Source organism: Ambystoma mexicanum, chromosome 12 (assembly GCF_040938575.1).
Source record: "Ambystoma mexicanum isolate Mex_15411 chromosome 12, UKY_AmexF1_1, whole genome shotgun sequence".
Lineage (NCBI taxonomy): Eukaryota > Metazoa > Chordata > Amphibia > Caudata > Ambystomatidae > Ambystoma > Ambystoma mexicanum.
This window is the reverse complement of record NC_090936.1, coordinates 149,845,128-149,866,424: the sequence shown is the minus strand read 5'-3', so window position 1 is coordinate 149,866,424 and position 21,297 is coordinate 149,845,128. Positions and strand designations below refer to the sequence as shown.

General features: G+C 46.7%; 1 protein-coding gene across 2 annotated transcripts in view; it reads left to right on the top strand.

Moving 5' to 3' along the window:
• Positions 1-21,297, top strand: part of FBLN1 (fibulin 1) — a 788,021-nt gene that overhangs the window by 247,438 nt on the left and 519,286 nt on the right. For both annotated transcript variants that reach the window (XM_069628189.1, XM_069628190.1), the window contains exon 8: positions 1,375-1,512. In XM_069628189.1, coding sequence (XP_069484290.1) covers positions 1,375-1,512 — 138 coding nt within the window. The remainder of the gene's footprint in view (positions 1-1,374; positions 1,513-21,297) is intronic.

The following is a 21,297-nucleotide window of genomic DNA, read 5'->3' as shown; positions in this document are numbered from 1 at the left end:
TGGGCTTTGTTTTGCAGTCTGGATATATGTATCCAATTTTTGTTTGGAGTTTTCTCTGTACAGCTGAAATTGTTATATGTTGCCACTTTTAGCCACATTTTTCCCTTGTAACTGAAAACAAACTGTTGCTGGACTGGTTTTTCATAAAATACATTTATTAGCTGCTGTCAGTCAGTGAGGCCCGGTTTCTCTGAGCCAGCTGGAGGATCTGTGATTTCAGTACACTTTTAATTTCAATGGTTCACTGGAAAATGAATGAATCTAGTGCCAAAAGAGCACTTTGAAGGTTGCAATTGGTTGGGGAAGCTGCATTTTAAAAGGCATTTCCGGTTTTTAGCCCAATTATGTGGGCTTGCTTCATGTTGAATGGTACAACACTCGTTGGCATTATCCTGCAGTGAGAATTCTGTTGTCACCCCCACTTTGACTGTGTGGCAGGGGTGTGCAGCCTTTGGTGAGTGACCCATATGCAGTTTTGCAGTTTTTTGCATGCACAGGGGTTAGCGCATCCATTGTTGGCTGTTTCTTTCGCCGTTTGTAAATTGAGGCAGTGGGGTTCATTTGTTTGTGTTAAAATATTCCACAGTAGCCATACCCGGTATGTGCAAATGTGCACACTGGAAATAAAACAAAATCTGTAAAAATGTATCTACTTCCACCAGTTTGTCTTTAGGCACATATAAAATTAACCAAAAATCCCAAATGTAAAAGACTAGGATGTTAAGGATCCCTATTGCACTGCATTGTAAGATGCTGTGTGCACTGTCAAAACTTTACAAAAAGTAAAAGACAAAAGAGAAAAAGTTTCCCAGCACTGGTAGTCCGAAGGACAGATCGGTTTCCCCGTAACAAAAATTGAATGCCTGCCGTTGACCACCGATTTCTAACAATGGTGCAAACAGTTGCAAGCACGCGCAGAGCACAGAGCAGGGCACCCTCCTCTGGGAGTCCTGGGGACTCCTGGGGCACATGCACAGCTACCTTGCCAGTAAGCACCCGAGTGGGAAATCGCTGGAGAAAATAGGTTGGTCAACCACCAGGGAAAAAATTGTCATGGACCTGTTGTGAGTCACAGTTTAAGACTTTCCTCATAATTTCCTGGCCAGTGTTAGAATGTCCTAAACGTGCACAGCATTCACCATTGTTCCTTTCAGCCACCCTTTTGTTATCACTGTTATTGGTATTACTGTTTGTAAACATTCTGCTCACTACAGACGTTTGAAGTATGACCAACATCACATTTCTGCATACCTTTCTTGTATGAAATGTATTTCTCTGCTGAAGAAAAAGTGGGTTGTCTGTCTGATCACTTATCTGCATTCTACTGCTTCTTTTTAACACATTACTCTTTTTTCTGTTTTGGGGAACCACCAGACATAGACGAATGTTTTACGGGCACTCATAATTGCCCTGCCAACTTTTTATGCCAGAATAGCCAAGGGTCCTTCCGGTGTTCACCTAAACAACAGTGCGCCATTGGATTTATACAGGATGCACAGGGCCAATGTATTGGTAAGAGATTGTTGATTTCTTTTATTTTATATGTTTTTAAGTAGTATTTCCTCCATCGTAATGTTTCAAAGTACTGAGAGAAATTGTTAAATCCTTGTGTATCTGTGGACTAGCTTATGAATGGAATGCTGTTGTGAAAATATACATTTTGTTTAAAGATGTGTGAACATAGGTAATTTCGAATATGTTAGTGAGTTAGTCAAAGCTAACTCAACCAGAAAGGGTATATGAGATACAGTGCCTCAGTGGCATCTTCTTGAACATCTCACTAGACTTTGCCACTTTTGGTGTGAATGAGGCAGATGGTGTGTTTTTATTCAAAATTTGAATTTAACATCATGTAACAATTTCACTGCTACTGAGCAAGGTCTAACATTGTAAAAGAGTGTATGATCAGATTTGAAAGGCCCCTTCATTTTAGTCATAGACTTTAGCCCAATGATTCTTGCGAGACTAAACAAGCTAGATTCATTGGGCCTCATTAGAAGTTTGCAGGTCCGGAAACAAGGGTGCCGGTAAGCTCACCGGCACTCTTGTTTCCGGACCGGCAAACTGTGTGGCTGTGGCCACTGTGCCTGGCAGGTCTGACCCTGCTGGACGCAGCAGCCATGGTAGGCAGACCATTCACAGAATCGCTGGCACCATTAACAACGGTGCCGGCGCTTCAGAGTCCCCACTCCCATGGAGTCTTACATTTTACTGGCACCTGACTTCATTGGCCACCGGACTTGGAATCTCCCAGTGGCACCGGGAAGTCAGGCTCTGGTAAATGTTTGAGTCTGGCGGCAGCCTGCTGTTAGCACCAGCAGGGTACTGTTTATCAGGAGGATGCACCCCTATTGGTATGTGTGGTGGGTTAGCCTTCTAGCTTACCTTTGTAGTTTATTGTGCACTAGCTGGGGTACCCGGCGTTGCCCGTGTCCTGATCGAGTGGTGTCTCGTGTGCCCTGGAGGATGTTGGCCTTGTCCTCATGTCAGCAAGTCTTGCTTCAGTTTTTTCTGGTGTCTCAAGTGCACTGGAGGATGTGGCTCTTGTCCTCTGGTCGGCAAGTCGTACTGCTATTTGTTGTGTTTCAGAAACACTTGATAGAAATGTTTGCTTTGTATCAGATGGAGCTTTTCCAAGTGATGATCGTTTTTGTTGCGGCATGTTTCAGTCACTTAATGGCTTCAGCAAATTTGAGGAAATGTCCAAGAAAGATTGCTTGTGCTCTCGTCTCATGAATGCATTTAAGTAAACTGTAACCTTACCATTTCCCATATTTGGAGTGGCGTGATAATAATCTACAATATTTTTAATTACCTTTCAAATTGCTTTAATAAACACTTTCAAACTGTATACAGTAGTAATAAATTACAAGGAATAACCAACACATCGAACATCTTGCTTCAGACACTTTTCCAAATGTTGCCTCCTTTTAGTACCTACTGTAGTGAATCGGGGTAAGCATCAGCAAACAAGGATGTCTACGGAGTGAATTTTTTGCATCCAAACATAGACTATGATCTTGTCCCAGACAAAAAAGGAATCTAAAGACACAGCATGCTACAGACCAGGCCTCTTTCCACTGGCCAGGGATGTGGTGCACAATAAAAACATTAATAATAATAATTTCGCATTTATATACCGCAATGAACCCTCGGGTATCTGAGCTCTGCTTATTGTTACCCACGGTGTGTGGTGCGCAATTATCAACCTCGGAAGGATGAAAGGCTGAGTTTGGCCCTGCCGGGATTCGAACCTGCGTCGGCAGGCTCTGCACTGATGTCAAAGCGAGCCCTCTACTCGCTGTGCCACTTGACCAGCTGTTGGATGATTGATTGTTGCATTCAGCTTTGAGAAGGCAGCCAACATGTCTCGCACCCCCGTGACAAACACCCTGAGTTGCAATGGACCATGAACCAGGCCGGTGTGTAATAATGAAATATTTATTTATTTTTAAATTCAAATGAAAATCTAACATATTCGATATCGGACACATCAATGAAATTATGAATTGAAGCAAGATCACTTTTGGGTAATACTTTTAGATGGCACCACTGTTATTCATTCCCCCTGCAACACCCTTCCCCCAAACCCCTGTTAATCAAATTTTGTGTAAGTCGAGAGGAGTAGAAAGAAGTCAGATATAATAGTCAAAAATCAGATTGGAAATCCGACCTACCACCCCTGAATGGGAGGCCAAAATAGGATTTAAAACCCTTGAAAATGAGCAAAATGGCACTCGGAATTCACAGAATAGTTATTTTACATGTGCAGTAGAATGAATCAGACAGGAGTTTGAGTGACTGGCCTAAAGAAGCAAGAAAACATACAAGCTACCTGGCAAGGTACTAAACAACAGCATACAGGTGAGAAAATCAATTTTTGGAAGAAAAACGGTGCAGCAAAATCACACGTGGCAGAATTGCAATTTCTCCGTTTTCACGGGTTTAAAACAAGCAAACCGCTTAGGAAACAAGCTAAATGGTAAAAATCGGAAATCGGTTTTACTGATAAGGTACAAAGGCACATCATAGATATGAGACAGAAGTGAAAGGGCGACTCTTGATGGATGACAGTATGGGATTCTTAATAGGAAAGGAAAATCGGATTTTAAAAGGGAAACCCTTTCACAGGCAAACTCGGTTTTGTTAGTAAAATGATTTATTCTACAACAACTATATTTTAATGGCTAAATTGTTAAAGAAAGACACGGTACGCGAGGAGGTTAATTTCCAAGGTTAACCTATTCACGCCGCGATAGTGCTAAGGGATTGCACAACAGACTAAAATGATTTCGAAAGAATTACGCTACAAATGGAGACTAACACGGATTCTTCTAAGAACAGGATACACACAGGATTCTGACAATTTAGGAAGTTACTAGGGGACTTATAGGATCTATTATAGGGTTGGACAGAATGCAATGTAACAGAACAGTGTATGCAGCTTTTTGGTTACTGGGGAGGGTGATACTTACAAAATGCACTTCAATCGGGTAGTTTGGACAGCTAACCAGTTCTCAGGACAGTGAAACAAGGATCGGGTCACTGCACAGCGGCTGGGCTCTCCTTTAATGAAACAGCGGGGCAACCGTGTCTGGTCACAAAGGACAGCGGGGTGCATCAGCTGGGCAAAGACACATATGGTCACCGGATCCTCCCAAAAGGGTCAGCAGCCTTTCCCTCTTTTCCCTGAATTGTTGGGATTTTTGTAGGGTGTAGTTCTGGATAGTGGTTCTGCCTGGATAGGAGGTTCTGCCTGGATAGGATCAGCTACCTCTGGCCTGGCTCTGGAGTCTGGAGTTTTGCAGGGTGGATGCTGAATGTTTGGGTCTCTGGATTTTGAATCTCCTTAATTTTGAATGCTAGATTTATTGAATGTCCTGACTCGGATGGCGACAGATAGGTCAAGAAGGATTAGTGCAGCGCATCCCGCAGAGTCTGCAGTGTTTTTGAGGTCAATCCAGATGGAGGCAAGAGTGGTTTCGGTTCCGTGTCGTGGTCTGAAACCTGATTGAGTGGGGTCTAGGAGATTGTTGGCTTCGACAAAGGCATTTAGTTGGGAGTAAGCATTTCAGTCAATGAGTTTAGCAAGGAACCTGGTTTTTGAGATGGGGTGGTAGTTTTTTGGGTCGTGAGGGTCGAAGGAAGTTTTTTTTAGAAGAGGCTTGACATGAGCAGTTTTGAACAGGTCAGGAATAATTCCCAAGGACGGAGTAGTTTATGATGGTTCTTGCATGTTCTCCTGCGCAGGTAGATGCAAATATTTCTTTGAGGGTCGAGGCTGGGCAGGGGTCTAGCGGGGACCCAGATTGTTTGCGGGCAGAGAGAAGTTTGAGAAATTGGTTGCTTGATATTGCTGTGAAAGAATCAAATGTCGGGTGGGTTGCAGTTGCAGGTGGTGAGTTGGCGGGTGGGATGGGTGGATTGTGTGGTGGGTGCAAGAGGGCAAGTTTTTTTTATTAGAGAGTTTGTTCTTTCAAGAGCAGTGGTGTGGAAGTGGAGAGAGAGAGAGAGAGTGAGTCGAGAGAGTGATTGAGAGGGGCACGATTGGTGGTGGTGCATGATGGTTTGGTGAATTCAGAGATGATTTTGTGGAGTTCTTTGCTGGGGTTTTTGCAGTTCAGGATTCTGGAGTTGTAATGGGCTTTTTTTGCTTTCCGGGCCAAGGTGGATCTGCTAAGGGTGGTTTTGTCTTTCCACCATTTGCGTTCGAGGAATTTCTATAGTGTTTTGCAGTCTTCAGTTCTGGTGTAAACCATCTAGGAAAAGGGCCAAGGCGAGCGGATGGTTTTCAAGTGGGGGTGAGTGGGATTAATGAGGTATTGAGCCATGAGTCAAAGGTGTCGGAGGTTAAGTGTTCATTGCGTGGGCAGTTAGGGTGAGGAGAATGAAGGAGCGCGTCAGCTAGGTCGGGAAGGATTTTTAGTTTCTTCCAGCATTTGCGTAGATTTGGAAGATCTGGTTCAGGTACGGCAAAGGGGGCGGGTGAGCGAATGCTGAAGGGGACAATGAAGTGATCGGACCAGATGACAGGGGTCGGGGGATTTAGATGTATCTGGTCGTGGGAGCTGAAAATGGCATCAAGTGTGTGTCCTTTACAATGAGTTGGCCTGTTTATGTAGGTACGGAGGTTGATCGCGTCTAGGCAGTCGACCAGAGAGTGGGTCATTGGGTTGGTCAGGATGTCGAGCCAGATATTGAAATCTCCTAGAAGAGTGAGAGTGGGATGGTTTAATTGGATGGTGGCTATCGAATCGCAGAGGTTGCTTGAGAATTGTGGGTTGAGGGGAGGTAGTGGAGACTGGGCGGTGGGAGAGGGGGGGATGGTCGGTGGTCGATGGGAAGAGTAGGCAGGCGGTCGGGGTGGTGGTTGTGCGGGGGGTTGTGCAGGGGGTTGGGTTGGACGGGTGAGTGAGGTTGGATGGAATTGGGTCAAGGGATTCAAAAGTGGGGTGTTGGGAGTCTCAGTTGTGTTTAGTGAGAATTCAAGGGAGAGGGGTTTGAGGTAGGGGGGATGGTGGTGGTGATCGAGAATGAGGGATTGAGGTGGTGGGTCGAGACAGGAGTGGTGAGGAGTAATGAGAGATTGAGGGAGATCAGTTGGAGTGTGAGAGAGGGTAGGCGAGTAAGAGGGTAAAAGGGATGCGGCTGCTGTTCTTGCCAGGGCAGGCGTGCGGTTTTATAGAGAGGGGAAGGAGTGTGGTCGGGGAGGATGTTTAGGGGAGTTGATGAGCGGAAAATAGAGGGGGGTGGTGGCGAAGCTGAGCGTGCCTTGGAGGCAGGTCGGGATGTTAGTTGGGGGGCAGAGGGTGCGGGGGTGGTGATAGTGGACAGGTGGGTGGAGGGGATGGCAGGAGGAGAGCTCTTAGGATGGTTGGTTCGCCAACGGGCTCCTCTGGCTTGGTGTTTGGATAGGGGTTGGGTTGGGGATGTGGTGGACAGCGGGTGGGCTGAGAATGTGGTGGCCGGTTGGCTGGGTTGGGATGGGGTGGTTCTTCTGTCCTGGGAGCTTGATTGGGGGGTGGGCTGGGGGTGTGGTGGAGGCCAGGATGGTTTGGGGAGGGGGGAGAGAAGTGAGGCGAGGGGGGGGAGGGAGGCAGCCAGGAGTGTCTCAGCAGACCATGGTTGGCCGGGTGGACTCATGGCCTGGCTAGGATTGCACTATGCTATGGATGGCGTAGGATGCTTTGTTCACAGTTTCAAGTTCTACTATACCACAGGATGATGATATTCACACTTCTAAGTTCAGTTGTACCACAGTTAGGGACACATTCTAATTTCAACTATACCACAGGATGGTTAGTCGCACTTTCTAAGTTCAGCTGTACCACAGGATGATTTTATTCACACCTTCTAAGTTCAGTTATACCACAGTTAAGGGCACATTCTAAGTTCAACTATACTACAGATGATGGTACATTCTAAGTTCCACTATACCACAGGATGAGATTATTCACACCTTCTGAAATCAGCTATACCACAGGGTAAGATTATTCAGAGTTTCCAAGTTCAACAGTACTATAGGATGATATTTTCAAAATTTCTAAGTTCAGTTAAACCACAGGAGGATATTACTTGCACTTTCTAAATTCAGGTATACCACAATTAAGGGCACATTCTAAATTCAACTATACCACCGGGTGATTATTCACACTTTCTAAGTTCAACAATACCGTTGGATGATATTGTCACACTTTCTAAGTTCAGTTATACCATAGTTGGGGACACTTTCAAAGTTCAGCAGGACCACAGGAGGATATTATTTACATTTTCTAAGTTCCACTTTATTACAGGGTGAGACTGTTCCATGCTATTCAGGACACTTTCTATATTCAACACTTTCCATGTTCAAAGCTATTCTATATTCAACTAAGCCTCGGTTATGCTATTAGGTACACTTTCTATATTCACCTAAACCACAGTTATGCTATTAAGTACACTTTCTAAATTAAACTATATCACGGTTATGCTATTAGGCATACTTTCTAAATTCAACTAAAAACAGTTATGCTATTAGGCATACTTTCTAAATTCAACTAAACACAGTTATGCTATTAGGGACGATTTCTAAATTCAACTATACCACAGGTATGCTATTAGGCACGCTTTCTAAATTCAACTAAACCACAGTTATGCTATTAGGCACGCTTTCAAATTCAACTAAAGCACAGGTATGCTAGTTTGCACGCTTTCTGAATTCTGCTTTTGCGGAGTGCCGCTATTTGGTTATTTTTATTTTAGTAGAGGTGATGGGGCTTTCTGGGGCGAGGTAATTACTTCAGGCTCAGTCTTTTTTTGGAAACACTTACTTTTGGTTGGTGCTGGTTGACGGCAGGCAACTGGCTTCTCCTGTGGATACCTGCAGATACTCTTTGGAGCCGCCTCTGTAGGAGCCGCCCTTTGCCTTGGGCCCTTAGCCGAGGGGCTGCACGGGTAGAGGGCTGCCCTGGGAAGGTCGGTTAAGACCAGTAGGATCAGCCAATCACGGGGCAGGTGGGCGGAGTGGGAGACGGGAGGGAAAGGGAATCAGGAAATGGGAGCGGGTGGGGAAAGCAAACGGAGCCGGGCCGGGAGAGGGGCTAAGGCCGTTGACTTCACCGGCAAGCAGCTAGCAAGATGGGCGCTGTGGTCGAGGTGCAGCTTCTGTCCTCACCTGAAACCAGAAACACAAGGGCTGAGCAGTGTGGAAGCACAGTGTTATGTTCACACTGGAGCGGAGAATCAGCCATTCACGGGGCAGGTGGGCAGAGGACATGCCCTTCCAAATCCCAAGTCTGTGTGTTGCTGCTTTGCCTTTCTGGCATTCTTTTGCAATTTCTATGGAAAAATGTCACCTAACATTCTACAAATGGATACACGGAAGCCTATCAATGTCGGGCATATTTCCATTAAACTTTACATCTGTCTCATGTACGCTTTCCCCAGAAATGCCCCTTTAATACCATTCACGTCTCCCACATGCTAGGAAGAACCACATATTACAGTAAAAGCCATCATAATTTCACATTGCTGCTTATCCAGATTTCTGAAATAAATGTCTTAATATGAAAAGTCTTTTAAATCAAATGGGCTGGTTTTGTTCCCAAATATGGGCAGTATTTCCAACCCCCCCAGCCAAATGTTTTTCACTGGTCAGCTAACACAGGGGTTGTCATGACTCCTCCTTTGAAATCCTTCTGTCTGAATGCAGGGGATTTCACACTTCTGAGGCAAACACATGGGTTGGAATCCCCTTTGTCCTTGGGAGCATCTCTGCCAGGCAGTCTGAGGCACCCTGTAATTTTCACACTTGTCAGCCCAAAGAACCGGGTCCCTGCATTGGTAGCATCAAATCATGGGGAGGTGCAACATTTGGCCTTTAAGCCAAACTGGTCTAATACGAATGCCTGAGCTTCAGCCAGGATGGTTAAGTTCTTTTTGTGAGGAAAAATAAAATATACATAGTAAAATACCTATTTATTTGCGGCTTTTCTTCCCAAAATTTTACAGTGATGTTTCTGTGCAATTTACAGTATTAATCCCATTCAGCTTTCCCACTGTCATTTCACTGCTTTGCAAATCAAAGTAACACAGGTTCATTCGACTTTTCATGTTCATTTAACAAATGCGTTTTTCCTAGCATTTTTATTCTGAAGGCTTTCATAGCTTTAGTCAATTTCTATACACGGGGATATGCCCAAGACATGGGTTCTTTGAAACCTATGCCAGGCAAAGGAGAGAAAGAGCTTCTTTTGAAGTGCTTGGTGTGTGTTAATTTGTTTCTAAAGTGAATGCTGGCCGTGCGGCCTGAAATGAAATTCCTGCTTTTCAGACTTTATTTGACACAACAATGCCGTTCAGGGAGGGAAGGTCCTCATTTGATGGTGTTCAACCTGAATATAGGTGAACATTGCTGTGTTTTACTGGAACCAAAATGAGGGATGTTTAAAGATGGAAATAGCACCAGTGCACTGTCATTTTAAACACAGAACATTTTCTTTTGCCGTTTTAAGTTTTTGCAAATCAAAACACAGCAGCGCTGAGCCATTCTGTCTTTGAATTCATCTCTTTTGGATTCACATAAAGAAAATAAATGCAGTCATTCTTCTGTAACTGCTAAAAGGCAGTTTTGTGATGCAGGGGAATATGTGCTCAGCAGACACAGCGCAGCCATGAGTTTTCTGTAACTGACCTTCCCAGGGCAGCCTCTGCCCGGCAGCCCCCTCGGCTAAGGGCCCCAAGGCAAAGGGCGGCTCCTACAGTAGCGGCTCCAAGGCGTGTCTACAGGTGTCCGCAGGGGAAGCAAAGGAAGCCAGCAGCCAACAGACAGCAACAAAATTGTAAGTGTGGCATGGGTGGGGTGTAGAGCAATTACTCTACTCCAGAAAGCCCTTGCCACTCTACCTCACCTCTCCATAACGTAGACTGCCATAGAATTACGCCATGCATTCATAGATTTGTGACCACAAGCCTAATTCCATTCTTGGCCTGACTGTAAATGTTGCATTGCATTACGCACTAACACACTAGCCAATGTTAACTAGTGCCACACCTATACAGAAATGTTAAGATTAGCCTGCGTCATCTTTAGACAGGGTTAACAATGTTAGCATGCGCCACACTTAGATGGAATTCTTAACTTTAGCTTACGTCGCATCTAGATAGAAATGTGAATGCTAGCTCGCGCCACTTAGATGGAATTCTTAACCTTCGCCTGCATCGCATCTAGATGGGATTATGAATATTAGCATGTACCACACTTAGATGGAATTCTTAACTTTAGCTGCATCTAGATGGAAGTGTGACTGTTAACATGTACCTCACTCAGAATTCTGAACCCTAGCTTGCGTCGCACCGAGATAGAAATGTGATTGTTAGCATGTGCCACACTCAGGATTGTTAACTTTAGCTTGCGCTGCATCTAGATAGAAATGTGAATCTTAACATGCACCACACTTAGAATTCTGAACCCTAGCTTGCATCGCACCTAGATGGAAATGTGACTGTTAGCATGTGCCACACTTAGAATTCTGAACCCTAGCTTGCGTCGCATCTGAATAGAAATGTGATTGTTGGCATGTGCCACACCTATATGGAATCCCATAATTGCAATGGATAGCAATGCCAACTAACCAACCAACTAACAATTCCATCCCTCTGCATCAAACTCTAACGGAACACAACCACAAGCCTAAAACGCAGCAATCCGCACAAACTTCGCAACGCAACAAAAAAAAACCACACATGGACTTGCACAACAGCACACGACGACTACGGACCGTAAAACACCCCAAGCCCAGCCAACGGACCCACCGGGCTGAGGCGGCCAACAGCATATCACTGCTTTCTTGCACTTTTCCAGCTTATTCCCACTAACCCACCCCCTCTCCTCCCCTTTTCAGTGGTGGTGATAGTGCGCGGTACAAATGTCCTTTAACATTAACATATGCCACACTTAGAAGGAATCTCAGAAATGTGATTGGTACCATATGCCACACTTAGATGGAATTTCTCAAGTTTAGTCTGCGCCGAATCTAGGCAGGAATGTGATTGTTAGCATATGCCCCAATTAGATAGAATCTCGAATAGCCTCCTGTGAAAATTGTATTTAGAAGCGTACCCAGTAGCCGCTCATGGAAAGTTGTATTTAGAAGTGTGCCCATTACCGACTCTGTGAAAAGTTGAATCTAGAAGTGCCCAATAGCTTCTAGGTGGAAGCTGAATTTTGAAGTGCATTTAGAAGTTGAATTTAGAAGTGTGCCCAATAGCCTCTCTGTGGAAAGTGCATTTAGAACTGTGCCCAATAGCCCCTCTGTGAAAAATGCATTCAGACGTGTGCCCATTGCCTCTCTGTGAAAGTTAAATTTGAAGTGCATTTAGAAGCTGAATTTAAAAGTGTGCCCAATAGCCTCTCTGTGAAAAGTTGAATTTAGAAGTGTACCCAATAATCTCTCTGTGAAAAGTGCATTCAGAAGTGTACCCAATAGCCTCTCTGTGAAAAATGCATACACAAGTGTGCCCAATAGCCTCTCTGTGAAAAATGCATACAGAAGTGTGCCCAATAGCCTCTCTCTGAAAGTTAAATTTGAAGTGCTTTTGAAGCTGAATTTAAAAGCATGCCCAATAGCCACTCTGTGAAAAGTTGAATTTAGAAGTGTGCCCAATAGCCTCTCTGTGAAAAGGGCATTTAGAAGTATGCCCAATAGCCTCTCGGTGTGGAGGGGATGAGTGCGTGGAAGGGATGAGTGCGTAGAGGGGGTGAATGCATAGTGCGTGTGAGGACATAAAACGGACGAGTGCGTAGAGCGGGTGAGTGAGGAAAACAGATGAATGCATGGTGCATGACGTACATAGTATGGTTTGGAATGCAGGGAACTTTTGAAAGAGCATATAACCCATCATATCTCACCACCATGCTTACTCTCTCCTTTACATCACCACTCAACTAGAACACATAGATACTATGACACCATTTGGTATAACTGTTCTCATACCAACATCCGCTGCTCACTCCACATCATTCTAAGTAAACGCTGCTGGTTACACACCCCCAGCCAGGCATTCTCCTCAGGCCTAACGCAGCCACATTCGGTCTGGATAAACCCTGCCAGAACGATCACATACTACTGATCTCTAAACCACCACACCTACCGCTAATAAGCAGCTATTACATGAATACCGCACCAGCTGCACGCATACCCGGTGCTCACATGCACCTTGACTCTCTCTACTCTCTCTACTGACCTGAACTTCGGTTCCCAAGGGCGTTCAACCTACCAGCGCCTTCAGACCATACCAATGGTATATAAGGCGCTATATAAATGCAAAATAACATAACAATAACATAACATAACTGCTAAAACGCAGTTTTGTGATGCAGGAATTTCCGTTGGGCTGGTAAATGTACCACACAACATACACACATACATACATACATACATTCAGCTTTATATATCAAGATTATAACAATGGAGGCTGCATTCATTCCTTGTTAAAGATGTAATCACTTTACTCCTGCAGAGTGTTATGGAATTTTACACAAGATGCTGTCTGCGACAGAAATTGGAAAAGCCCACCTTAGGTGACAGGGGTGTACCCTTTCAGATTTAGCATGAACTAACCAACGGTTTGGTAGCAATGGCTGAGCAGACAGGCTTACTCTAGGAGGGTGGAGGGCTGTAGTGAGACACACAGTACTTAAGAGCATACAATCAATTCAAGGAAATACTTACACACAAGCCATCCGATCATTTATTTTATATACCCTAACTTTTAAGTAAAGTAAGTACTACCACACAGTAGCATTAAACATAGAACATATATGCACTATCAAAAGGATAAAATATACTTTAGAGCACTTTTAAAGTAAAACAAAAGTAGTAGAATCTTCTCAAACGGGTATGTAAACTGTAGACCAACTTGTATACTTTAGTTAACCCTGCTTAACCAATTCTTAGGAAGTCGAGGCCTATTTTAAGTGAGTCTCACAGAGTCAAGAGGGGCAATGGGGGTCCAATTACCAAGGGCAAAAGAGGGAAAGCAGGTAAGCAGCAAACAAGGCAGAGTCTATGAATAGTTCTTCAGGTATACAGGTAAGTAGAAGATGATTTCTTGGGTAAAGCACACAATGGGTTGTCCAGCCCAATGTAGCTCAATGGAGGCCTAAGGGGGTGATGCATGTAACAGTTTAACTGCAACCCTCCAAAGAACAGGAACAACAAAGCAGACCCCAGGTATGTATATGGGGCTGACAGTACCTCATCAGTGAAGACGCTTGTAAAGCAGCAAGAAGGTCCCCAAGGAGAGTTGAGAGACTCTGGTTTGAGTTTCTTGGTCTTGGTGACTGAAGAAAAGAACTTGCAATGGACCTGGTTGTTGCTCTAGAGGAGTTGGCTGCCCAGCAGAAGATCTTCACAGCACTGGCTCATTGGCACATTTTTCAAGGCTCAGTTGGAGGACGGTTGTCGTGCAGTAGACTTTGCTCCGGTTCTCAGTCCTGGTCTCGACTGAGGGAACTTCCAGGAGTGGGATCGAGCCTGTGGAGGTCCAGGAGGATTCCTGCACATTTTCAGACAAAACTGCACTTTAGTTGAACTGCAAAATAGCACAGGACCCTGGGTATTTGTGAATTGTGGGCCGTGGAGGTTGCAGCTCTTCCGGAGGGCGCAAAATGCAGTTTGTCTTGGTACTGTTTAGGCCCACCAGCCCAAGGGAGGAAGTCATCCACTTTGGGGATTCGCTGTCGCATCGAATTTGAGGTTGGGCCTGCAGCGGTTACTCAGATGGCTCTTGAGGTCCCTGGAAGTGGCTGTGGATGTCCTTCGTCTTCGCCAGCATTGGATCTGGCATGGGTTCATATGCTCATGAATATTCCCTGTCATCAGGCTGGGAATCCTTTGTAAAAGAAAAAACAGTTTCTCTTTCATTTACAAACTGTATTTCTCCTTTAAACCAATCACTGTCCTCTGGGTCATACTGCCCCCATCCAATGACAGCCCTCTCCCTAAGCCCCTCCTCTGGCAGCCTTCTTCAGATTTTTACTACACGCTTCAGTGTTGGGAGTACTCTAGTTTGCTTCTATGTTTTTTCGTGTTTTCGATGGAAAAAGTTTCTATTTTTGTTCCGAAAGAGCCTGTGTGCTCTCTTCCCCCATCTGCCCTCAGCAGGGATCCATTGCTGGTGAATTTCAGCACATCTCAAGGGCAAAGTTGAAGATTCCAGAAGGCCATCGGGCCTACTTTGTGCCCTGCGACCATGACAGAGGAGAACGAGGGAAGATCCCTCTTCAAGTCCTGCGGGCTACGGAGTGTTTGTTGAAGACAAGCACCTGCAATGCCTCTACTGCCTGCATCCAGACCACAAGGAAGGAGATTGCGAGATATGCCTCGATTTCTCCAAGAAGACGACAAAGGATAGGCAGAGTAGACTGGCGGCGTGGCTGTAGGCCATGGCCTCTGCCCCGTGCCCCGTACCCCGAGCAGGGTCATGCCTCACCCAGGACCGGCCAGTCCGAGGAGCGGTCTTCTAAGTCTTTTGAGGGCAGCTCATCCGTGGGGGCCCAGGGCAAGGCCAAGAACCGCAAGTCCAGGTCCACCGGATCCGCTGGGAAGCGGGTCCCAAGGTGGGAAGGGCGCAATCGACATTACCCTCTACCTCCATTGGCAGCCGGCAATCGAGCTCCTCCTCGAAAAGGAAATCGTCCAACCCGGCTAAACTGCGGGAGAAACCGGAGAAGGCTGAACTGCCCAAGAAGGCTCAATCGGCACAGGATAAGACTTTGTTGACGATAGAGTTGGTGGCGGCTGCTCTCACGACGGCTAAGGGGGCTGACCCTGTGAAGGTAGCCCCCGCAGGGCAGAAAGTATACCTGCCTCTGAGGCACAAAACCGCCGCAGTGACTCTGGCAAAGTCTCCTGGCACGCTGAAAAAGGGGACACCATATCAGAACTGGGTTCTAGCCCCTCAGGGTGGAAGAAAGGGGGCGGCCAAGGAGGCCCTGGATCATCCCAGGCAGTGTCCCAAACCATGGAAGTTTCATCTGCGGATGGCAAGGACCTGGAGTCCGTACACACGGCCCACGAGGACGTGGAAGAGGAGGACAAAAACAGCGATGACAGAGCGGGCCTAGTGTTCCGATCATGCCAACTCAGCCAAGGGATGTGTCTCTGGACATCCTGTCGACCCTCCACACCTTGTTGTCAGAGATCCAGAAGATGATGCCACAGGGCCCAGTTCCAATGTTCCCTCAGGCCACCGATCAGCTGCCAGCGAAGAAGAGGAAGCATCATCTGACACCCTATTTCAGCCTCCACATCTGCGTCGGGCCCCCTCTTCCCCCAGTGGCCCCAGACACAGGGACGGATATGGCCACAACAACAATGGACGACGACGACGAGGATATCGTCACAACAGGTGGTGCAGCTCCACAGCCTAGGGCGTCCCCACCAGAAGAGCCCTTCCCTACCATAACCCCACCTCTCCTTCACCTCCTCCTTCTTCACACCTACCCTCATATGCCATGTACGTTTTTAGCTCAGTTAGTAAAAGTAGAGAGTAAAGAGATGAGGAAGATCTCTAGTGAGTTACAACCTCTTGCCTCACTCAGTACTGGGACGAGGAGGAGGCACGGAGCAATACAGAATACTTAACAGAACCCCTTCATGTATCCCAGTGGTTCTCAAGAGCCGATCGGAAGAAGCTGCGTTAAAAGTAAAAAAGGACTTGACAAAGTATCAAGCCCCCCACCCTTGGAGGAACCGCAAGAGCAAGCACAGACCATGAGTGAAAGTGGAAGCAGACCAGAAAAGCGAGAACTGAGAGAGCCCGAAGCCAGGCCAGGACTTGAGGACCACGCGATCAGAATGCAGGCTGAAACTGTGGGCATCCCAGAGACTGGGGAGTGCGCAGGGAAGGAACCACGCATCCGGGAATGCCAAAAGAATGCAGAGCCGTCGCAGAGTGGGAGAGTCTCCTGAATACCATCTGAGACCCGTGACCGAGCTAAGCCGCTCCAGAGGAGCCGACACCTGCGCAGACCATGCCGTAAGGTATGCACACTTTTGAATGTGTACAGGGTTTGGCTTCACCCGTTGCAGGACCACTTCGATTCACACTACACAATTTTACACTCTCAGTTGGATGTCTAACAGAGTCCTTTGAATGAGCACTCTCATTGCGCCGGACAACTCTGTATATGGCATCTACCTTGGTTTCAGAAGTTCAATCACTCCTTGGATATTCAATTATATTCGCGTCTCTAATCACATACGCCTTCCACTCTGTACTTTGCAGATTTCTGCATGCAAAGTTGCCGCTTGTTACCTTGGTTCATACACAGATCGGTCTGCTATCAGCCTCCTTGACCCACGGGCTGTACTTATTTTACTGGAGCAGCTTTCTTGTAGGAGCCAAGGACAGTACCATGGCGGCAATCGTGTAACGCTCACCTGACACCCACGGAGGCGCTGGCCTGGTTCGCGCTGCTGTGACCTCTTCTAAGGTGATGCGCAGGGTTCGGAAGACGGACTGGACCGGGCCCCCAAATCTGGCTTGTCTGGCTCGCAGAAGTATCCTTCTGTAGGCGAAAATAGGGGATTAACTGTCTGCGGGGTAATGCAATCAGCCTCCCACTTTCCCCTCTCACCCTCCTCGAAACCCTTCTGTGATTCCTCGTAGCGTCTCACCTTAGGGTCTGGAAGGACAAGCTCTCCATCCTGCTTCTGATGCAGGGGCGCGTTGGTATCCAGTTACTTCACTGGATTTTTGGATTGGTGAGAACCAAACTTGCTTGGCTTCCAGGTAAGTTTTTTGATAAGAGGTTCCTCTTGTGTCCATGCATTAATGTACTAATGCTAGTGTCTTTTTCCCCATAGGGGCCGGGGTACGGAATGCCGGGGAACAGGCACCGACCCGAGATGAGAGGTGAAATCCTTGTACAAATCAGGTAAGTCTTTAATGAGCGTTTTTTGGTAATGTCTTTTCATTCATTCATTAACGCTGATGTCTCTTTTTCCCCTTAGGGGCCGGGGTCCGGAAATGCCAGGATGTGGCGCGGACCTGAAATGAAGAGGGAATGAATCAACAGGTAAGCCTTAACATGGAGATTTAGCTTTCCTTATTCCCTTCTCTCTCTCACCTTTTGTTCTGGTCTTCGCTGGGGCGTGACTGCGAATCCGGATGATCGCTGCTGAACATGGAGGCGCCCAGTAAAGGTGAGTGGAATTCAGCGCTGCAGCGATCGACGCGATGAGCTTTTAAATAAGTCTTCCTTTTCAGGATTGTCGGCGAGATGTCTCCGGGATGCGGATTTAGCAGGTAAGGACTTTTCCTTCTTCTGTTCTCTTCTTCTCTTCCTTTGCAGGTGATCCAGGATGCTGGCGGGCGTGGCAGAAGTCAGGATGCAGGAGCAGACACGGTGAGCGTCCAGCTGCTAGATGCAGAACAACGCGAAGTACGTGTGGCTGTTCGGGTGGGGTTTAAATAGCCTTGGAAGAAGTTCCAGGTATGTATCCTTCCCCGACCACGCCCAGATGGTAAATTAGTCCCACAGGTAAAGTAGTTCCTTTCAGGCCTCAAGGAGGCCGGGATCCTGCAGCAAGGTCTGCATCAGGTAAGTGCACCCTAGCACTTCCATAATGAGCCTGGCGCCTATGGCGCCAGGACTGATGTCTTTTATGAGCCTGGTGCCATAGGCGCCAGGACACTGTCCAAAGGGCCCCTATATGGGGTTGCTGGGTCCTTCCTTGGTGACTGGATGTCCGCTTTCGGGGACGCAGGGCTTGAACCGGCTCCCCGGGAGCGGGCATCATGACAAATCGCTCCTCCCCACCTCAGCTATCGATGCGGGAAAGCCCTGGGTACCTGCGATATACAATGCACCTTTCTGCAGCTTCAATTCCCGGTCTTAATGTTTCTTATCCTCAAGGCTCGTTAAAGTCGTTGTTTTCTTGATCTGAAAAGGCCGATGGCAATTCCCGTCTTGCAACCCTTTCTGGTCTTGCCCCCTTTCTCCTGGAGTTATACTGCCATCTCCGAACTGCTGCTTCCTCGTATGTTTTGCCTTGTTCAGAGTGTGCTTTCGTGCTCCACCTTTTATCTGTGTGGGGAAGTGTGATGGAAGCCAGGTGTGGGTGATTGTCCTTAATTGCCTGACTCTGCCTGACCCTTGTGTTGGGACATGTCAGGTATACGGCTCTGGTGTTAGTCCTTTGTCGCTCATGATGAACTGTCCGTGAGAAAGTGTTTGTGTCGGGAAAGTCGGGGTGTTCAAAGGGGAGAAGGGGTTGAGCTTCTAGGTATCCTACCTGGTAGGATGGGGAAGAGGTGTTGCATAGAAGGGGATTCCACGTCACACACTTCAGTGTCCCACTTCCACTCCTGAATACCCCTCACTCAGGTGATCCTCTACACTGGTCCACCTCTAGGAACTAGATCGAGTAGCGATGGCCGTTTCCTGGCCACCTGGATGACAGATACCCAGGGACGGAAAAGAATTCTGAGAAAGACCAATCGGGGGACGGGATTACCCCCAATAGTTATTGAACTTAACAAGGTGCCTGAACAATGCTGGGGAAAGGAAATAGTCCCCAATTCTTCAAGGTCTGAAGATTCCAGAACATTATTTTGCCCAGGGGAAGGGCACAACTGCCCTTGGGCTGTAAAGACTAAACCTTTACTTTAGTTTAAACGTACATGTGGGGAACAGAGTTTGGATTCTGACATCGCACATTGGGACTTTTGCTTTGGACATTCTAACACTAGTTATTTCAGTTGAGGCAGGGAAATCCCTCTTAGAGTTAGGACAAGAGAGGGTTTTCTTTTCCTTTTTACCTTTGAAAAAAAGTCTTTATCAAACACCATGGCTCCTCTGTGTCAGATTTTTTTTTTCTGCCAGATTTTTTTTTTTTCGGCACCCTTACATCCTCTTTGGTGAAGGGGAATTAATAATGTTGCATGAAGACGGGCTATAATTCTGGCTCAAATTAGGGTTAAGAATAAATTGCAGCGGGCAACCTTCCGTCATACTTTTCTAAACATATGCCAACTCTCAGCTCTGAGACATTGTTGTCCATTGGGTTTGCCCTACTTAATCCAAAAGAAACACTATCAGGAGAGAGTGCCGACATTACAAGTCACTATTCTAGCCACCACAACTATCTGGAAGTCTTGAGCACATCTCAAGGCCATCATGCATCCATAAATAGTCTTAATACATTTCCCAACACACCTAATTTATACCAAACCTCCTGAAATGAGGCTGCCATTAAGGTTTCTTCTCTCCCGATGGACCCTTCCTTTTCCCAACAGCCATATATCTCCAACATACATCCCTGCTCACAAGCTCATTACACCCAGTTTGTCCTTCCCTATTGTTTTGGTGCACCTCCTTGTTTACACTCTGTCCACCTATGCTCCACCCAATTACCCTTTCCTCCTATCTTCTTCGCACCACCAGCAGACTACAGCCTGATTATCAACACCCTGGGAATAGGGATCACAGTTCACTCACCCACGGACAAAAACTCTGCGCTTCTTTAAGACCACTACAGTGGTGACTGATGCAGTACAAAAGCCAAATAACATAACCTGTCTAGGTACCTGGAGCTCAGCCCTGTTATACGATTTGAAGACTCTAGCAGTCCCAACCATCAACCTGCCGAGTTTCTCGGGGCATGTGAGCACTTTAAATCTTCCAATGAAGTCTAGATAAAAACCTTTCCCGGCAATATTAGTTTAAAACCAGTGTATCACCTATTAGGGACAGTATGAATAAAAGTCAATGGAATAGAAGTCTGCAGGGAGCCAGGACAGCCAAAGTCAATTGGAGCAAAGTCTATGGAGCTGAGGCACTTCTTGGATGGAAAAGGTCTTGCACAAAGTTAGAGAATTTGTTGTAGGAAAATCACTGTAGGGTCACACGCTGTTACACTTGTGAAAGTTGGAGCTGAGATCACCTCTAGAAAAGCAGCTACTGCAAGTCTCAACTGAGAAGAGCAAGCTACAGACAATGAGGTACGTACGCCAAAGTCAGAACAGTACCTTTGGTTGTAAGAAGAGGGTCCAGCTGGCTTCTGTCTGGTTGCAGTGATGCAGATTCTGTGTTCCTGGGCCTCAGTCGTGGGGACAAGAGGGAGAATGTCTGGGGACTCCTGCAGCATGAATTCGATGGTCGGCAGCAGCTATGGGCTATTTTCGGACCAGCAGCACTTTGTGGTTTCAGCTCCCGGCAAATAGCACCACCGCAGATCTTGGTCGCCGTTTGGGCTTCCTTCACTCCTTGAGTTCTGCACTCTGGTGAGTGGACTCAAGCTCTGGTCGTACTGCTTCTGGAGGGTCGTCTGGAGTGTTTGGCCGGCTTAAAAACATTGCACTCGACTACGGATTTCTCAACCCCAGGCACTCTGTTCCTGCAGCAGCAAAGAAGTACAGCCAGTCAGCGAAGGTTTTCCAGCAAAGTTCGTCTCAGGGTTAGTTGGTCCCACTAACCCAAGGGAAGAAGTCGTCCCTTCTTGGAACTTCTCTTGTCGATTAGAAAAAGGAGTTTCAGCACAGCAGCAGGGCTTCACCGGGCAGCTCAACGGTCCAGGAGGATGCAGCATGCTTCGTTCACTGTCTCTTCATCGGGTTGTTCTTCCCAGTGGTCGACTCTGTCTTCAGTCCAAGAAGCCTTGCCTTTTAAGCACATTTCTCCCATTCATGCACCACCTAGCTGTCACTCACACAGCAGGGTGGCTGTGTGAGTGACAAGGACAGCCAGCCAGTCAGGACTGGGTGCATTCAGGTTTCCCTGGAGACTAAGGATAAGGGAGTTTCAGGCAC